General features: G+C 51.7%; 1 protein-coding gene across 21 annotated transcripts in view; it reads left to right on the top strand.

Moving 5' to 3' along the window:
- Positions 1-18,047, top strand: part of Lrrfip1 (LRR binding FLII interacting protein 1) — a 119,449-nt gene that overhangs the window by 93,870 nt on the left and 7,532 nt on the right. For 9 of the 21 annotated variants that reach the window (XM_070009670.1, XM_070009591.1, XM_070009505.1 and 6 more), the window contains 9 exons: positions 2,034-2,069; positions 2,501-2,626; positions 4,409-4,480; positions 6,186-6,356; positions 7,908-8,000; positions 9,177-9,269; positions 10,389-10,481; positions 11,800-11,941; positions 14,081-16,956. In XM_070009670.1, coding sequence (XP_069865771.1) covers positions 2,034-2,069; positions 2,501-2,626; positions 4,409-4,480; positions 6,186-6,356; positions 7,908-8,000; positions 9,177-9,269; positions 10,389-10,481; positions 11,800-11,941; positions 14,081-15,687 — 2,433 coding nt within the window. In that variant the 3' untranslated portion in view covers positions 15,688-16,956. Of the gene's footprint in view, positions 1-2,033; positions 2,070-2,500; positions 2,627-4,408; positions 4,481-6,185; positions 6,357-7,907; positions 8,001-9,176; positions 9,270-10,388; positions 10,482-11,799; positions 11,942-14,080; positions 16,957-18,047 lie in introns of those variants that run through there. The other 12 variants (XM_070009928.1, XM_070009844.1, XM_070009997.1 and 9 more) reach the window with 8 other exon arrangements.

Raw genomic sequence — 18,047 nt, 5'->3', positions numbered from 1 at the left:
CCACCAGCTCATGCAGCAGCCGTGTGTCAGAATCCTGTCATCCCTCCATTTCTTGGTGTGTTATTTTTAGGGGTTGATGTGTTTTATGTCAGAATTAAGCACACCATCTGGCTCACTTATCTGCCTTTTGTGTGGAGACTTAGGATAGGCGCACACACGCTGACCCCAGGCAGCCTGACAGTGCTGCCATCTAGCGGGAGCCAGTGGCATGGTGGCTCCACGGGTGTGTCCCTCCCACTGCCCCACAAACTTAAGTCCGAGGATCGCTGACAACTATGTGTCCCTTTGAATTTGGAAAACAAACAAAATGGGATTCACTGTATTATTTTAAAGAGACGTTTGCTATGTCTTTAAGAGCTTAATTTTTAATTTTTCTCTGTATAACCTCCACTTAAAAACATACCCCAAGCAGGGAACTGGTGGCTCATGCCTATAATTCTACTAACTGCTCAGGAGACTGATATCTGGAAGATCAAGATCCCAAGGCAGCCCAGGACTTTATCCAAAATAACCAGCAAAAAGCCCAGCTGGAGTCATGTTTTAAGTGGTGGAATGTAGCTGAGTAAAAATGAGCCCCTGAGTTCAATTCCCAGAGGAAGGGGTAGAGAGGGAGGAAGAGGAGGAGTGTGTGCATGAGGAGTAGTTATACTACTCCCCTTGGTTTTATCTCACAAATTCAGTCTGAGAAATTAGGCCTTGGGCCCGGGAGATTTAGTGAGTTGATTTCTCAGCCGGGAGGTGCAAGACGCCGTGTTTTTCCTTTATTCCCTGATTTGGGGTTGGTTGGGGTTCTGTTTTGCTTTTTTAATTGCCCTTTTTTTTTCCGACTTTGGCTTGTGGCTGGGGTTTTTGACACGGGCTCTCTGTGTGACAGTCCAGGCTGGCCACACTTACGATCCTCCCACCTCTGCCTTCCGAGTGCTGGGATTACAGGCAGACCCTTCCACGCCAGCTCTGTTTCCTGACATTTTCATTTGAATATTTCAGAAATACTTTGATTCTCAGGTAGAAGGGCCATGGCTGAAATGCTGAAGTGTCCTCCTAGCACGGATTGCCCAGCGGAGCTTTCCTGCACTGCCGGGGGGTGAGGCCTCCCTGCCTTGTTGGTTGTCTGCCTCCGCACCCCAAACTCTGTAGTCAAGCCAGTGTGCGGCACGCGCATCTGAGAAGCACATCCTCTGTGCTCCACTGTGTGCAACTGCGGTGGCCGCTTGTCTCGGTGGCCACTTCTGGTCTCTTGTCCGTGAAGGGAAGGTTGGAAGTTCAGGGATTCTGGAGGCAGGAAGAGAGCGGTTGGTGCACCTTCTTGGAGAGGGACCAGAAGATACAACCTGGGTTTCTGGCCCAGTGAGAACTCAGTGTGTTTGTCTGGAGATGGCCAGCTTGTACCGGCCTCCCCACAGATACCTCATTGGTGGGTCCCAGCCCTGGATGTCTGGTGGAGCCTGATTGGTCCAGTTTTCTGGAACTTCAGCATGCGTGTCTTTAGCATCCCAGACCACTAGGATCTATCTGCTCAGCCCGAGCTGTGACCTGCCTTTGCCAGCCAAGGTTTGGCTCTCTGTTGATTGGGATCAACATTGTCTGGGCTGCAGGAAGTAGCTTTGGAGACGGACGGGGAAGAGTAGGGGGTTGATAACTCTCGCAGCGTTTGGAGACAAGACTCGACTTTCTGGAAGAGGCACCTGCAGTGTGCAGAAACTGGGTCTCTTGCTGGATGCTGAGCTGTGGAAGAAGTAGCTCCACGCAGCTCAGCCCAGGTTCCCGGACCCCCTCGCAGCCAGGCAGTCCCCCCGCTCGGGCCCAACCCCAGCGTGCCCCTGCTCCTAGCTCTGTAGGCTGCTCTGGGTCCCACTGAGGCCCTGCTGTCCATACAGGACAGACGGGAAAGGCCCAATTCTGAAGAGTTTCACCTTTTAGTTTTTAAGTGATGGAGGAAACTCAGATTTTGTATTTGTTTCATGTTACTCCCTGAGCAGGTATTACCCATTTAACATTTTAAAGTATTTCATATTTATCCATTTCCTCTACAGGTTGAAGAGAGGCCAGAGAAAGATTTTACTGAGAAGGTAAGGAATTTCTGTAAAGCCTCTGTCTTGGGGGTCATTCATTAATTAGAGGGTCCTGAAACTCACAGGTGAGACTCATAGGAGAACAGGTCACTTGGCGTTTAGTAAAGGTGTTCACCCTCTCGTGAGGCTCGGTAGGTGGCCTGCCCAGCGTGCTGTCTTCTGAGCCACTTAGAGTGTCCTTGCTGAATCGTGCAGACAGCAATAGCCCAGCACAGCGACAGCCCTACCGGGTCCCAGGCGTCTGAAAATGACCCCATCTTTACTGCATACCATAAGCCCATGGCAGACTTGCCAGTGTAGCCGCTGGATTAACGAAAAGCCGCTGTGGGCTGGGGATGTAGCTCAAGTGGTGGGACACCCCCCTCGCAGGACAGGCTGATGAGTCATGTTGGGTTTGTCTGGATCACATGTGGTCCTCCACACTGCAGGGGTCTCGCAACATGCCCGGCTTGTCGGCCGCCACGCTGGCCTCTCTGGGCGGGACTTCCTCCCGGAGGGGAAGCGGAGACACCTCCATCTCCATGGACACCGAGGCTTCTATTAGGGAAATTAAGGTAAGATGCTCGTCTGTCAGGCTTGGCCCCTGCCCTCCCTACAGCTCAGAGTTCTCGTGACCAGGACGCAGGGCAGGTCATGCCCACCATGGGGCAGGCCTTGCTGCCCCCTCTGCCCTTCCCTGCTTGGGCCAGCACTGTCCCCACTGTTGAGCTGACTGCACACCCCTGTGAGCCCTTGTGCATACTTTCTGGGGCTTTAGGCAGCCGATGCAGGCCAGGCCCTGGCACAGGGCCCTGCCCTCGGATGCCTTCTCTGTTGCCTGGAATGTGCCTTTCCCTTTTGTAGACCCTACCCCCGTGGCTTAACAGCTTGTTCATCCACTGTGAGCGCAGGCGTCATTCTCCATTATACCCTTGTCGCCAAGGATGGGGCCAGGCGCCTGGTGATATTCTCTGTGTGAGAGAGAAACCCAGCACAGTACTTTGTGTTCAGGACACGGGCACCCAGAGGGCAGAGCTGGGCCGGGTCATGTCAGAGTCTGCTGTGACTGCTTCTGTGGGTGGCCCTTTGCTCCTTACAGCTGGGGGCGCAAGGCGTCCGGCCCACGGGTGCTATCTGAACACCCAGAGACACTGAAGCACCCCACAGGGGGTCCCGTGAGGAAGCAGGGCCCGGTGTTATGCACATGCCAAAGCAGAAAGAGGCTTTTAGCCGCTTTCCCTGGAACTGCAGCTGCAAGCCCACAGTACCTCGTGGGAGTCTGCTCAGCACACAGGTGCAACGGGCTGCCATCCTACTGGGTCGAAGCAGTAGGCATTTGTCCAGCAAGTACCAGACACTGCACCCAGGCACTAGGAAGTTGGTGGTGAGGAAGACAGGCAGGGGGAAGACTTGGAGGCTCAGGGGCAGGGGCAGCATGTGCTGACCTCCAACGCCACCATCACAGCATGGATCTCAGAGTCTTTAATGAACTGTGAAATACCCACTCCCAACAGAAAACCCTTAGCATAGCAGCATGCACCTGTTATCCCAAGTGTGCAAGAAGTGTAAATAGGAAGATCACGGTCCAGGCTGGGTAAGACAAAAAGCAAGACCATGCATCAAAAATAACCAGAGCAAAAGGGCTAGAGGCAAGGCTAATGAAGCTGTGGGGTACCTGCTTGACAACTACTGAGTGAAAACCTAGTACTGCGGGGGGGGGGGCGCATTCAGCACACTGGGCATGGTGGTGTAGACCTGTAATCCCAACACTTGGGATGCTAGGGCAGGAGGATGGTAAGTTTGGGGCTAGGCTGGGCTGTATATCGAGTCTGAAGTCAGCTTGGGCTATATAGCAAGGACCTGTTTCAGAAAACTCTGTGTGTGTGTGTGTGTGTGTGTGTGTGTGTGTGTGTGTGTGTGTGTGTGTGTGTGTGTGTGTGTGTGTGTGTGTGTGCGCGCGCGCGTGTGCATACATGTGCGTTACTCCTGGGGCTTGAACTCAAGGCCTACACATTGTCCCTGAGCTTTTTTGCTCAAGGCTAGTGCTGTCCCACTTGAGCCGGAGCTCCACTTGTGTGTGTGTGTGTGTGTGTGTGTGTGTGTGTGTGTGTGTGTGTGTGTGTGTGTGTGTGTGTAATTACAGATAGTCTTCATAGACTTTTCTGCCCAAACGGGCTTCAATCCTCAGATCTCAAAGCTAGGATTACAGGAATGAGTCACCAGTGCCTGGCACAAAAACCAATTTTTTTGAAGGCTGCCCAGAAGAAAGGACCTAGATGTATAAAAGCTTTGGGTGTGTGTGATCTCTGTCCATTCTTTTCCTCGACATCATTTACCTTTTGTGCCATTTCTCCCAGGAACTCAATGAGTTGAAGGACCAGATTCAGGATGTAGAAGGCAAATACATGCAGGGACTGAAAGAGATGAAGGTACCATTTACAAGAGTGTGGGCCACAGTACTAACGCACCTTCACTGCGGCCGACCCGCAGGCTGGGCGTGTGCTCACCCTGCAGAGGCCCTGCGTGCAGAGCCGGGGCCGGAGGACGCAGCATGGCGTGCGTTCCTCTCCTGTGCAGCTTCTGAACCGAGGCCGAGAGTTGGGACCCTCGTAGGAGAGTCGCCACCACATTTAGTGTTTCGTGCTCACTGCCCAGATTTGGTTCTCTTCCCTTTCTGTAGTGGCCACATACAGACATGTTAGGTCTGATTTGCTTCACGGTTCTTCCATGTCCTAACACGCATGCTCTCGCACTATGGAGATCGCTTGCATGCTGTGAGGTGTTGCTGATGAAAGCAAGGTCTGAATGTCTGTCACCCTGGAGTGTCTACACGCACCGCTCCTTTCGGGATGTGCGGGTTCCAGCGGGTTCCAGTGGGAAGTATAGCAGCCCCCTTGGTGGGTAGTAAGGTGAGCAGCTGCCCCGAGGAAGCTGCTGCCAAGGAACAGGGCCAGGAGGTCCTTTGGGCAGCACTGACAGACCCGGCTGACTCAGTCAGCAGGTAGTAGATTGTTACCCTGCCTTCTCATCTCCCCAGAAAATACCCAGCCAATCATCTGACCTCAGGGTTGACAGACGCCAAACAGATCACCTGACTAACTCATCCTGTTCATAATTGTCGGCTCTACTTAAAAGAGGAAAAAATTAAGCCGGGCACTTGTGACTCACACCTGTCACCCTAGCTACTCAGGAGGCTGAGATCTGAGGATGACGGTTCAAAGCCAGCCTGGACAGGAAAGTCCATGAGACTCTGAGCTGTGGCTCAAGTGGTAGAGCTCTAGCTTTGAGCTGAAGAGCTGAGGAACAGCGCCCAGGCCCAGAGTTTAAGCTCCACAACCAGCCAAAAAAAAAATTTTTAAGGGGGGGAGGGGGGAGTTTAAGACTAGCTCTCAGCTCGTATAAATGGGGAGCCAGCGAGCCATTGGTACACACGTGCAGGCTGAGGCCAGGTCCGCCCTGAGCCTCCCCACAGGACCCCAAGCTGCTCACGCCTCTCATTGGCTTCAGGTCATTGGCCCCGATCGCCATCTCTGCCCGCTCTGTTCCCTTGGCCCTGGCCTCCCTGTGTGCATGGTTTGGGACCTGCTAGAGCCCCGGGAGGCACGGCGGGCGCATCCCACCAAGCCCTCTAGGAGGCTCCCGTGACCCTGCCCTCCCCACGGTCTGCTTGTGGACACCTGTGGGCCTCCATTTCCTGATGGGTCAGAACTCTGATGTCACCACTAATCCTTTCCGAGTGCCGTAGTCAGAACAGGGACCACAGGCACCCGTGGTGGCGCCGTGTGAACTGCCAGGGCCCGGCGTCGTCCCAGGCTCTGCCACACATCTTGTGTGATTACCTCAGCAACCGTTCAGGCGGCCATCCCTGTGGAGGAAGACTGTGTCCCTGAACAGTGGCCTCAGCCACCGCTGCCGTCCTGACCAACCCTGACATAGGAGGGGGTGGCTGGCCTTCACCCCAAGACGGTTGGGAACTAATTGTCTGAGCGATGAGAAACTGTGCACTGAACATAGCCCATGCTTCTCACTGACTCATCTGCTCTAAGAAATAAAGTCTCTGCCTAGAGTGGAGGTTTTGAGGAGAGCACCAAGCTTTCCCACTGCACCTTCACAACTCTGGCCCGGTTTGTGCAGGACTCGCTAGCAGAAGTTGAGGAGAAGTATAAGAAGGCCATGGTGTCCAATGCCCAGCTGGACAACGAGAAGACGAACTTCATGTACCAGGTGGACACCCTGAAAGACACACTGCTGGAGCTGGAGGAGCAGCTGGCCGAGTCCCAGCGGCTCTACGAGGAGAAAAGCAAGGTGAGCGTCTGGGGGTGGGGAATGATGGGAATTCTTGTGTGTGGGAGGTGTGTGTGCGTGTCCATGCACACGCGCGCGTGTGCGCATGTGTATGTGTGTGTGGACATTGTGCATATTTTAAACAGTCATCCTCCCTCTGTCCAGGACACTCTAGTTCTGACGTAAGACTCCCAAGCTCTAGGCTAAGTCCTGAAATGTCAGCATGCACAGGTTCAACAGCAAACTAAGGGACGTTTACCAATGTTAGTGTTTCGTGGAGAAGATAAGACACGGGCCTGTGAAGGCACTAGGGGCCTTGATAAGGAGCAGTCAGATGCTTCGAGAACTTCCTGCTAACAAGTGATTTTTATTTTCTCTCAACACCATAGAGAGGGTTTTAAGAAAATTGTATTCAGTTAACTTTCTGCTGATCGGGAAAAGGCACAGTTCCTTCATTTAAGAATACCTTTAAGCTCAGAGAAAGACACCGCCCTGTATGAGTTTTCAGGAAGAAGCACTGGAATTAATTTGTTGCTAATTTACAACCAGCCTGAGCCTAGGTTGAAGCTGCTGACAGGGCTGGGTTGGCAAAGCTGGGCTTAGCTGTCACGTACAAGCCTGGCATACTTACGTTTCATTGTTAGGAATTTGTTGGTTTTTCAAACCCTAGAATATCGTCCGGTTCTTCAGAGATCCTGAGATAAGCAGGGGATGTAACGTGTGGGTCACTTTTGTAATGGCTGCATCCTCAAAATCTCAAGGGAAAACCAAGGTCCCACTGATAACAAGGGCCTCCTCCTCCACTGCGGAATTGAGTTACAGCTAACGGGAGACTCCCTCGGTTCTCCGTTCTCACAGCTGAGCTCTGAGAGCACTTAGGGAGGGAGGGAGGGAGGGAGGGGTGACCCTGAGAGTGGGCCAGGCCCCATCGTGGTAGCAAGGTACCACAGCGCGGTGCTTTCCAGCTCTTCTAGAACACCACCCTCTGGGCCTGTTTCTGTGGCCAGGCCAGGAGCCCCCAAGTTTCATTGTAGAGAAGCCAGGGGGGACCCCTGTGTGCTCCCAAGCCTGACTGGATGGGCCTTGTCACGGCCAGGAGGAGGAAGCGGGGGGCAGAGCCGGGGTCTTGTCCCTTCTCAAAAGGCCCCTCTAGGGAAGGGGCTCTACCGTAGTGGGTGCCGCACCCTCCTGAGGCCAGTGCTCCCACAGGACAGAGCAAAAATGCCCCTGGACGAGGGTGAGCCCTGCAGAGGTGCGGCGGACCCAGGGGCAGCTCCGCCACGGGCTCCACGCCTGCTACTTGGTCCTGGAGTGGCGGCTCTTCACGCTGCCACCTCACACAGTCCCGCCCACCCCGGCACTGCCCTGAACAGGGGCCCTGCCTGGGAGTGGCCAGGAAGTGCCCACCAGGCCCATCCACTGCTCAAGGTTAATTTATAGATTTGGGGTGTTGCTTTAGAAATGGTGATGACACCCTAACGAGTCATTTGTCCTGAACCGACTGCGGCAGTGAGAGCGTGGAGCAGAATGGCAGGGCCGCCCCTCCCAGCGCGTGCTTTCTGTCCTCCGCAGGAGTTGGAGCGGGAGAAGCACGCACACTGCGTCCTGCAGTTCCAGTTCGCCGAGGTGAAGGAGGCGCTGAAGCAGAGGGAAGAAATGCTTGAGGTAGGCGGCTGTTCCTTGCTGCGCCTTTGGACATGGCTGCCTTTGGCGGCTTTTCCTTGCTGCGCCTTTGGACATGGCTGCCTTTGGCGGCTTTTCCTTGCTGCGCCTTTGGACATGGCTGCCTTTGGCGGCTTTTCCTTGCTGCGCCTTTGGACATGGCTGCCTTTGGCGGCTTTTCCTTGCTGCGCCTTTGGACATGGCTGCCTTTGGCGGCTTTTCCTTGCTGCGCCTTTGGACATGGCTGCCTTTGGCGGCTTTTCCTTGCTGCGCCTTTGGACATGGCTGCCTCCTGTTCCTGAGTTAGAGCAGGCTCCCAGGGCACAGCACTACGGACTAGGTCGCTCTAACTTTCCTTTCCCCAGTTCTGGACAGCAGGGGTCTCAGATGAAGGCCCTGCAAAGGAGGTGTAGGGGCAGGGAGGGGGAGGGGGACATTCCTCCTGTCTGGTCAAAGCCCACCCATGACCTCATTTCCTCATTTAAACCTTAATCACTTCCTAATGACCTTGTCTTGAAATACAGTCATCTTGGAGGTCAGGACTTCACTGTATGAATTTGGGGAAACAACTCAGTAATTTGACAGATGCTAAAAATTTTAAGAAAAAAGTGATAACTTGTTAAATGTAGGGTTCAGATCATCTTGGATGCCTTACTTCGGGGAAGCGTTCCTCTCCTGGGAGAGGAGTAATCCAGGAGCGGCTCCTCCTCCGGGGTGTCCACCTCCTAGTTCCTAGAAATCATAAGACTGTCATTTTTTAAATGTTTTTATTATCATTAAATAGTTGCACTTTTAGTATCGTCGTCCTCAGTTGTGAATGCAGCGTTAGGTTAGCACGGCAGGGAGATTGTGCAGCATTGATTTCAGAGCCAGCGGCAGAGCGCAGCCCTCGACAGAGCCTGACGGCATCACAGGACCGTCACGAGGAGTCCTTGTGAGGTCAAAAACACGGCAACAGATTCTTCTCTGGGGCCCCAGAAAGGAACTCAGTCCTCTGTACACTTCTGATCTCCAGAACTGTTAAGAGAATAAGTCATGGAACTGTGCATTTCTAGAGCACTGATGAATTCAGGGTTGAAGAAAGAAAACCTTGCTGGAGTTCTTCAGTCATCTGGCACTGGGCTTTTTCTTCCTGCTTAACTCTTGATCTGCTCTCTTCCTATCTGTTCCTTTCCTCAGGAAATCCGACAGCTACAGCAGAAACAGGCGAGTTATATCAGGGAGATTTCTGATCTTCAGGAAACCATAGAGTGGAAAGACAAAAAGATAGGGGTAGGAGTCTCGAGTCTTTGCCAATCTGTGTCAACGGGCTGCCGCGTAGCGGAGGCGGTCCCTGTGTGCAGAAGCAATGGCTGGTGTGGGTGTGCATGCCGCGGGCAACAGCATAGTTTGAAGGAATCACACAACATTTCCAGAGCCGGACTCTCTCTCCCAGGCAGCCCTGTGTGAGCCCTGGGAGCACAGGGCACCAGCAGTGAGGACAGTGGGCGTGCTGCACTGCGGGTGGAGGGTCAGACCCCAGAATTCCCTGTTCTGGGGTTGGCTGGAGTTCTGTTTTTCTCGGAAGGGTTTGCAGAAGCTGAGGTGTGGTGGCAGAGGCCGGGTCCCACACCCTCACCTGGAAGTCTCTCCAGAGAAGGCCTCCACTGACCCTTTCCTTCCACCCATGGTGGCAGCGACCATTAGAAGAGAGGAACGCTAGCAAGTCACTGCTGATCCACAGTGACAAATCGTTTCCAGAAACCAGCAGCCCCCATGTGGCAGAGCCTTGACACAGGACAGAGGGTATACGGCCACATCATGGACAGGCTTGCGATGTGAAACCTGTCATGGTTCTACTTTGACATCTCACCAGTGTTGGAGGGTGGGGGGGCGGGTAATGGATGGAGGGAGAAGGAAAGGAAGGGAGAAGAGAGAGAGAGCAAGGGAGCTCACAGATGCACTCTTACAGACCACTATCAGGGACAACAAACTTCAGGATCCACTAGTGTATCGAAGTAGCCTGAGACTATAAAAATGCGGGTGGTTTAGCATTTCTTCTGACTCTATCCCTTGTTTAAGCAGCTGCATCACTTCTGTTAACTCCTGTCTCCTTCAAACTAAGCTAGAAAACGATGCCATACTGCAACCTCCTTCCACGCTGCTTGGCTTTGTGTATCTCACAACCACGCACACACACACAGGTGTGTGATCATTTGCATTTCCTGGGTGTCTAGACTGAATGAAGCATGAATGCTCCCTGCCTGCCTTTTGCGACTGTATCCTTAAAGAAGATGCTTTCTTGTGCCTGAAGTCCATTGGTGCTCTGCACACTGGAGCCTCCTTGTTCTGTGCCTTAAGTAACCTGCTGGTCTGTGCCTTCTCCCTTCTCTCGGCTCTGTGCACACTCAGGCATTAGAGAGGCAGAAAGAGTTCTTTGATTCCATAAGGAGTGAACGAGATGATCTTAGAGAAGAAATAGCCAAGCTGAAAGAGGAACTAAAGGTATGACACCGCTGCTGCGTTTCTGGGGTTCTGTGACTTGTGGGTACTGGAAATCATTTCATGTTTTTGATGTGTTCTGCCAATAAATTCAAATCTGGGGGTCACCGGCAGGGTCTGCATATGTTGACGCGAGTACAGATGTGGGTGTTAGGCCCAGGGCGATTGGAGACCAACGAGCAGCTGATCTTGAAAGCAGCTCCGAATTCCATCTCTGATTTTTCTGACATTTAAAGGATTTTTTTTTCCCCACGAGTGTTGGTTAGCCCTCTAGGGTGTTGTTCAGTTAGAGAATGTGTTTGTTTCCTTGTTCCAAAGCCTCTGGTCCAGGGACTTCTCCAACTGAACGATGTCTGTGTAATTAGACCTAGAGATGTGCTAGCCCTTAGGAGAGGGGAGTTCCATGTCCTGTGGGGCCATGTGAGGAGTCTTTGGTGACCATGATAGCCCAGCAGGGGGCTCTGGGGAGCTGCCAAGGCACTGCAGGCAGGGGTGGTAGTGAGAGGGAGGGTGCTGGCCCCAGCAGTGTCTAGAGAGAGCTGTGTGTAGAGAGAGCAGTGTCTCGGGGTATGGTCCAGCCTGCTCCTCAACTGCTGGTCGAAGCCAGAGCAGCAGAGCAGGACTCAGTAAACCAGCGCCAAGAAAAGAATGACACATTTGCTGGCGCTAAACTGTCCTCAAACTCAGAATCCTGTTGCCTCCACCTCCCTATGCTGAGATTACAGGCGTATCCTGCCACGCTTCCCCACAGCCAGTTGTTCTTTAAACTCAAGCCAGGGCTTAGGTTGTTTCACTTTTTTTTTCAGATAGGGTCCCAAGTTTATGCACAGGCCGGCCAGGACAGTGGGCTTCCTGTGAATGACCCTGCTACCAGCCTAGCTTTTTTTTTTTCAATTGGTTGAGATGGGCTCTCATGACCTTTTTACCCAGGTTGACCTTGAACAGCAGTTCTAGATCTAATCTAGAGTAGCTAGGATTACAGGCATGAGCTACTGCACCTGGCCTTGGCTGGAGCTTTACAATGACAGGTTCCTTCACATTGGTTCACCCAGTTTTCCACTTGGTAGCTGCTTACAGGCATCACCCATAGTTCAAAGGGTGCTGTTAGGAGGATCTTGTTCCCAGCAAACTCAATCATGGAACACATAAGAAAGCAGTTTTTGGAGGCTGCCTAGATATCATGAGCTTGATGCCAGGCACTTTTCCGTTCTGACATGGCCACCCTCGACAGGAGAAGTATCTTCCTCTTCTGTAATTACTAATGAAATACAGTTTAGCCTGCTGTCTCTTGAGTGTTACAGTGAGTGTGTTTTGTTCCCAGAAACATGGAATAATCCTAAATTCAGAAATAGCTACCAACGGAGAGACTTCAGACACACTCAATAATGTTGGATACCAAGGCCCTACCAAGGTGACAAAGGAAGAGTTCAATGCCCTCCAGTCAGCTGGCGACGGGGCACTGGGTAAGCGTTTTTTTCCTTTGGATCCTTCAGCCTCCCAATCAGCACTGGGTCACCTTCCATGCATTATTACGACCAAAGCAATCACCACTGATCAATTAACAGTCACACCGCATGCCATTTGTTCTGTCGCTCCATGGTCATGTCCTTGCCAATGATGTGATTGCCCACACGTGCTGTCCGGCATGATCTCTGTTCAGTGCTTACCACCAACAGCTCATGTACACATTTCTTTTGCTTCTCAAAGTTACCAAGTAAGACTGTGAATGAAAGAAAATAGTGCTGAAATCATGTGACAATGTTAAGAGAACTGTTTGGTCCTCAGATATGTCCTGTGTATGGCTTCACAGACCTGTCACTAGATCAGGGTGTAGTGCGAGCTGGGGAGCGGCATAGCTAACCATATCAGCCCATCCTTCCTGCACGCCCTGTGTCTTGCAGAGGCTCCTGTGCATAGCACAGGGATGCTTGGAGGGGGTGGAGGATGCCATGGTTGAAAGCTGCCCCCAGGTGGACAGGCAGCCTTGGCAGGGGGTGTGGCCAGAGCTGTACGAGGTAGAACTCGCCCACCTGGGGGTCACCAGTGATCTCTGTTGCCATCTTTTTGCTTCTGCAAGAATAGAAAGCGGGGGAATCCAGTAGCTCATAGGAGTATTTTCAGACCTGAAAATACTCACCAGTTAACATCTGTCATGGTATTTGGCTTTGAGATCTGGCCCATCTGGCCCTGGAAGCTGATGGCCTCATAAGGTGGGAACAGAGCCAACGTCTAAGGCTCAACTGCAGCTCAGACACCTTCATATTATCTCTTAGCATGTATGTGTAGACACCATCTCTCAGGATCTGTGGTGACTCTAAAGAAATACAGCTCTTGTAAACTATGTGGAGGGTTTTTGTTAAAAAAAAAAAAAAGAATTAATTTCTATAACACCTTTATAAGAGGTGCCTGAGTAACTTAAGAATTCGATCATACTGCTCCTGTCTAAATACACATTGTACAGATCTTTGGTAAGCTTTATGAGATGTTTAAAGAGCCAGAAAGATCAATTTACATGTGTAAGTTGTCTCCAAAAGTTTTCTGAGGGCACAGCCTATCTGTAAAGAAACTACTGGGGCTTCTTAATATGTGCGCATTTTAAATTTATGTATGCAGCCTACTTCATTAATATGAACATCATTAAATAAGAGTACATTATCAAACAATAGTCAAAATTACTAGAAGTACTGATATTTCTCCTATTTTCTTGGGGTCAGACCCCTAGATGGTAAGAGGGCCAGGCATTTGTGTCTAGCAGCATGGTGTCTAACAGACTGGAGTTTTGTAGCTTTGCTTTTGAGAACCCCAAACAGGAAAACAGAACTGCCTATTTCTAGAGCTAGGGGCAGCATGGCTCCCGTGGTGAGGTCCTTGTCTAGGAAGTACAAGGTCCTAAGTTCAAACCCTAGTACCACCAAGAAAGAGAGAGGGAGGGAGGGAGGTGTCCTTCTGAAGCAGTGATGGCTGGCTATGGAATTGCGTGGTTGCCTTGACTTTCAGTGTTCACTGGCGGCTGCAGGGAGCTTCTCCCTGCCTGAGTGTTGGTGGACAGAGCAGGGGTGCTCAGGGTAGACACAGGGTGCTTTGTCAGGACGACAGTGCCTGGGTGGGGGACCCTAGATTTCTTTCTGCCATGCAGGAGCTACTTCAAAAGCCTGTTCCTTCAAAAGCTGAGTTCTGAATGCCAGATGAATGGCCTTTTACAGATTTGAAGCCACTGTGAGGGCCGTGTGGGTGCAGTGCAGTCTGACGGCGCTTACAGTTGGTGTGGACTGCGGTCTGTGCTCAAGCCCAGCATTTGGGGCCGGGTGTCTGCCTGATCAGAGCTCTTCCTATTAGTTCACCTTTGGAAAGCAGCTCCTACAGGTGTCCAGCGGCCACCCTCGCGGGGGCCCATGGCTGTGGCCTTCGCTGGTCAGAAATGTACTAATGCAATCGCTGCTTTGCCGCACAGAACTGGCAACGGCTTCTGTTCCACGATTCTCTGGTGATGCTCTTCCGTTAGCACCCGGGCAGGGTGGGCATTAGAACGGGTTGGCGTTTTACTCTGTATTAACTGGTCACCACACCTTGGGGTCCCTTCAATTCTCTCAATGGTCTTTTAGGAAGAGCCAATGGAGTGGAGGTGAAAAAAGAAATTGTGGAGACTGTGGGGAAAAGAGAAACCTCGCAGCACGCTGAGCAAGAGCAGCACGAGGAGAGCACGGGAGAGGCGTGTGTGGACAGAGGGGGCTGGCTCCCCGGCGAAGGTGCTGAGCGCCGGGGGTCCTCTGAACACAGTGCCTCGGGACCGTTAGCAAGTGCCGGCTGGGAGGGGCAGGTGCAAGGCCAGAGTCTAGGGAACCCTTGTGAAAGTCCAGAGCGAGTGGGGTCAAGCGGGGTGGCAGACCTGCCAGACGGCGGGGCCGGAGCTCCCCCCGAGCAGTCTGGCCCTCGGCGCCAGGTAGACGGAGAGCCGCCCGGCCCGGGGCCCGTGCCGCACAGTGAGGACGCCTCGGATACCCAGAACCACAGCGAGAACGCCGAAGCGAGTCGGGAAAGAGCAAAGCCGGAGGATGTGAAGACGGACGTGGAGCCGTCCCGCCTGGAGTCCGTCCCCGGGAGGATGCCGGAGACTGAAAAGATGGGCCGTCCAGTCTCTGGGGACCCAGAGGGGAACCACGTGGAGAGCGAGGTGGTGGCAAAGGGGGCTGAAGCTGGGGAGCACGCGGGAGCAGCGGCCTCGGGTCCTCCCGCGCACGGCAGGGACTCCGCGAGTCCTGACAGGACGCGCACGGCCGAGGAGTGGGACTCAGGCCTGGGGCTCAGCTTAGAGAGAGAGCTCCCCAACCAGGAAGGAGCCAAGCTCCGGGGGACCCCCATGCAGAGCCCAGAGGCAGCGAGGGAGAGCACTGCAGAAGAGGAGGGGGGCGTGGAGCCTGTGGACGAGGAGCCTGTCCAGACAGACGGACAGACCCCCAGAGCGCAGGCAGCCGCCGGCAGCCCCGGGAGAGCAGACACTGAAAATGCAGCTGACGTGGAAAAGAGCCGCCAGCAGGGGGAGGCGTTGGATTCATCACAGAAGAAGACAAAGAACAAGAAGAAGAAAAACAAGAAGAAAAAGGCGCAGGCCCCCGTAGAATCCCTGCAAGATGTCAAGGACACGTTAACACGTCAGAACACGGGTGCAGGGGGAGCTGAGGACGAAGGGCAGGTACCATTTGCTGACAAAAACCGAGTCACCAAAGCCCTAAACAAGATGACCAAAAATCCAAAACAGGAAATTGGGATAGGAAGGAATGACTATGTTGATTGTCCAGAAAATCCTGAAATGATCCCCGAGGATAACGGTGTTGACCAGAGGGAAGGGGAGGTGACAGCTGATGGAGACACATTGACCGCTGGTGAGGGTACAGGTCAGTCGGCAGGCACCCGTGCTAGCGATGAATTAGATGGGCAGGCTACAAAGAGTGATGCTGGTGGTGTCACTCAGAGCAGTCCCGCCCAGCCCAAGAATGGAGTAGGAAACGGCAGCTCCCCTCCTCAAAATGAAAGTCCCTCCCATGGCATTGAAGATGGCCAACACTCAGGTCAGACAGCTGGGAAAGTTCTAGACAGTATCAGTCTGGATAATGATGACTTGTCAGCATCCGCAGGGGAGCTGGGAGACCTCGGCTCAGAAGGAGCAGGGAGTGAGCAGGGCAAGAGCAAAGAAGACTGTACCATGTCCTAGGCAAGCGGCAGCGGAGGGCAGGTGGAGGAAGACAGGCTTCAGAGCGAGGCTGAGGACTCTGCCCAGAAAATCCAATCATAAGAGACCCTTGTCTTTCCTGTCCATCACTCATGTGCACAGAATGTTCTAAAAGTACTGTATGACAATCATCCACTTTAAGTTATAGACTGTTACCAATAGATTAGTATTTAATTAGTATTTAATCATTGAGGTGATCACCTAGATTAGAAAGAAAGACACATTCGTTTTCATTTCAAGTTCTAATTGAGAGCATTCCGTGATAAATGCCAAACCATAGTGTGTGCCTTCACTATCTGTATTCCAGCCTAAAGTAAAAGTATTTGCCTTAGGTCAATATGAATGTGGTGATTCTTGACCAAATATATCAGCCTTTAACTGAAATGACCAAATAGCATTCTTAGATTTCTGCATTATGAATATTATGGATATTTAAATAGCTACATCTCACTCAGATACATGTGCATTCATAGTCAATTTTACTATGCATGTTAGAGACAATATGGCATATTATTTAGAGGAGATAAACACGCAGCATCTAGGTCACTGAGGGTAAGACTTGCACCTTAGAACAACAGCCGATGGTTTTCGGGCACAGAGATGCCCTGTCACATCTCACATCAACGCCTTCAGATCTCATTGCAATGATACCTGCATTTATTTTGTGGTTCCATGTTGATGATGTACCAAATTCATTTTACAAAAAGTTTTTAAGGGTTTTTTTTTTTTTTCTGGAAGTGATACATTGACATTTTACTTCCTATTGTAGAATTTAGGAGATACTGTCATTTAACAAATCTATAACCTCAAATTTATTTCGCTGTTGAATGTCTAACCGTTGTTCCAAAGAAAAATACAAAAGGATACCTTTCGTACAAATTACTAAGGAGTAGTTTGCATAGAGTAGGGTATCTTAAAGAGTTGAATAACTTTTGGTATTTTGGCATAAATATTTTTGTTGTTTCTTGGTATATTCTTACTGGAAAGTTCTTGCTTTGATCTACTTGAAGGAGATATTTTCTATATAAAGATGCATTTTAAAAGAATTGTAAAGTTGAATAAAAAGTAACTGTAAAATTTTTCTAAACACAAGGGAATGTATATTATGAGTTGTTGACCCTTTGTGAAATTGTCGACTTGCACTACTGTTACAAGATATAAATGAACTCAAAAGGACCAAAACCTCAGCAGAATTTGAGGCAATCCTAAGGGTTATGTAATTGAAATAAAAAGCATTTTATAATTTTACAAGCCTGTGGTTTTGGTCTTTGGGTCCTTGAGCTGTGGCCCTGGCTCTGGTTCACACAGTGCCCTCTTGAAGCCACGCCCACTCTGCGGGCCACTCCAGGGTTCTAGACACAGACCTCCTGCTCTTGCCTTCCTCAGTGATAAGTGAGCTCCTCTCTGGTGGCCAGCCTGGTGCCAGGGAGGGGCCCCCGAAAGGAAGACTTGGTGGTCCTCCTGTGTCTCCTGTGCTCCCTGGGCCGTCCTGGTCAGATCCTGATTGAGGGGGGGGGTCTCCTTTGGGTGCTCTGCTTAACCATACTGGGACCGGGAGAGTTTGGGAGTGTAAGGACCGTGGCGAGAAAACCTTACAACCATGCATGCGTCCTGAAGAAGAGGATGGTGGGGATGGAAAACTCCAGCTGTGTCACGGACAGAGAAAGGCAGGAACCCTGGAGACGGCGGCCCAGGGCTGTGTAGGGCGGCTGTAACTTAAGCAGGACACATTCACCCTGGAATGTACGCTGGAAAACAGCTCTCATTCTACCTTCCAGAGCCTTCCAGGGTGTGAGCCAGCGACCGAGTCGCCAAGTGTTGACATCATGCGGCCGTTTTAAGTGCTTCCTTTCCCTCTCCTGTTCCTCACCAGCGCGTGTCGGGCTCACATCCTCCTCCGCTCAGCCACCCTAAATCTGTCATCTCCCCACCCCCATGTGTCTCACAGATGATCTTTACCCCTTTGTCACTGGAAGAAAACCACTCACCACTGAGACCTTCAAGCCAAAAGCGGGGCTGTTTTTCCAGTGAAAGCAGAAAGTTGCTAGTGTAGAATCATGTGACTCCTTCAAAGGGGTAATGCTGAGTCTAAAGGCAGACAGGGAAGCTGAGAGGTGTGTAGGTGTCTGAACAGGGTACAGAAAATTTCACAAAGAACCTGTGAGAGCCAGATACACTGCATTCACTGCTTTCTGCCATTGCAGCGTGTGTGCTTAGTATATAGTACTATTATTAGTAGTAATGCTTAGTACTTCCAGCGATGGAACACCTAGTGGCCTGAACCTGACGTCTCCTCCTCTCGAGGACCCTGGCACGTGGCCACCGGGGTGGGTGGGGTGTCA

This window comes from Dipodomys merriami, unplaced genomic scaffold, assembly GCF_024711535.1.
Source record: "Dipodomys merriami isolate MVZ:Mamm:240054 unplaced genomic scaffold, mDipMer1.0.p SCAF_1, whole genome shotgun sequence".
In the NCBI taxonomy this organism is placed as follows: domain Eukaryota; kingdom Metazoa; phylum Chordata; class Mammalia; order Rodentia; family Heteromyidae; genus Dipodomys; species Dipodomys merriami.
The sequence above is the reverse complement of the archived record's forward strand: the minus strand, read 5'-3'. Positions and strand labels throughout refer to the sequence as shown.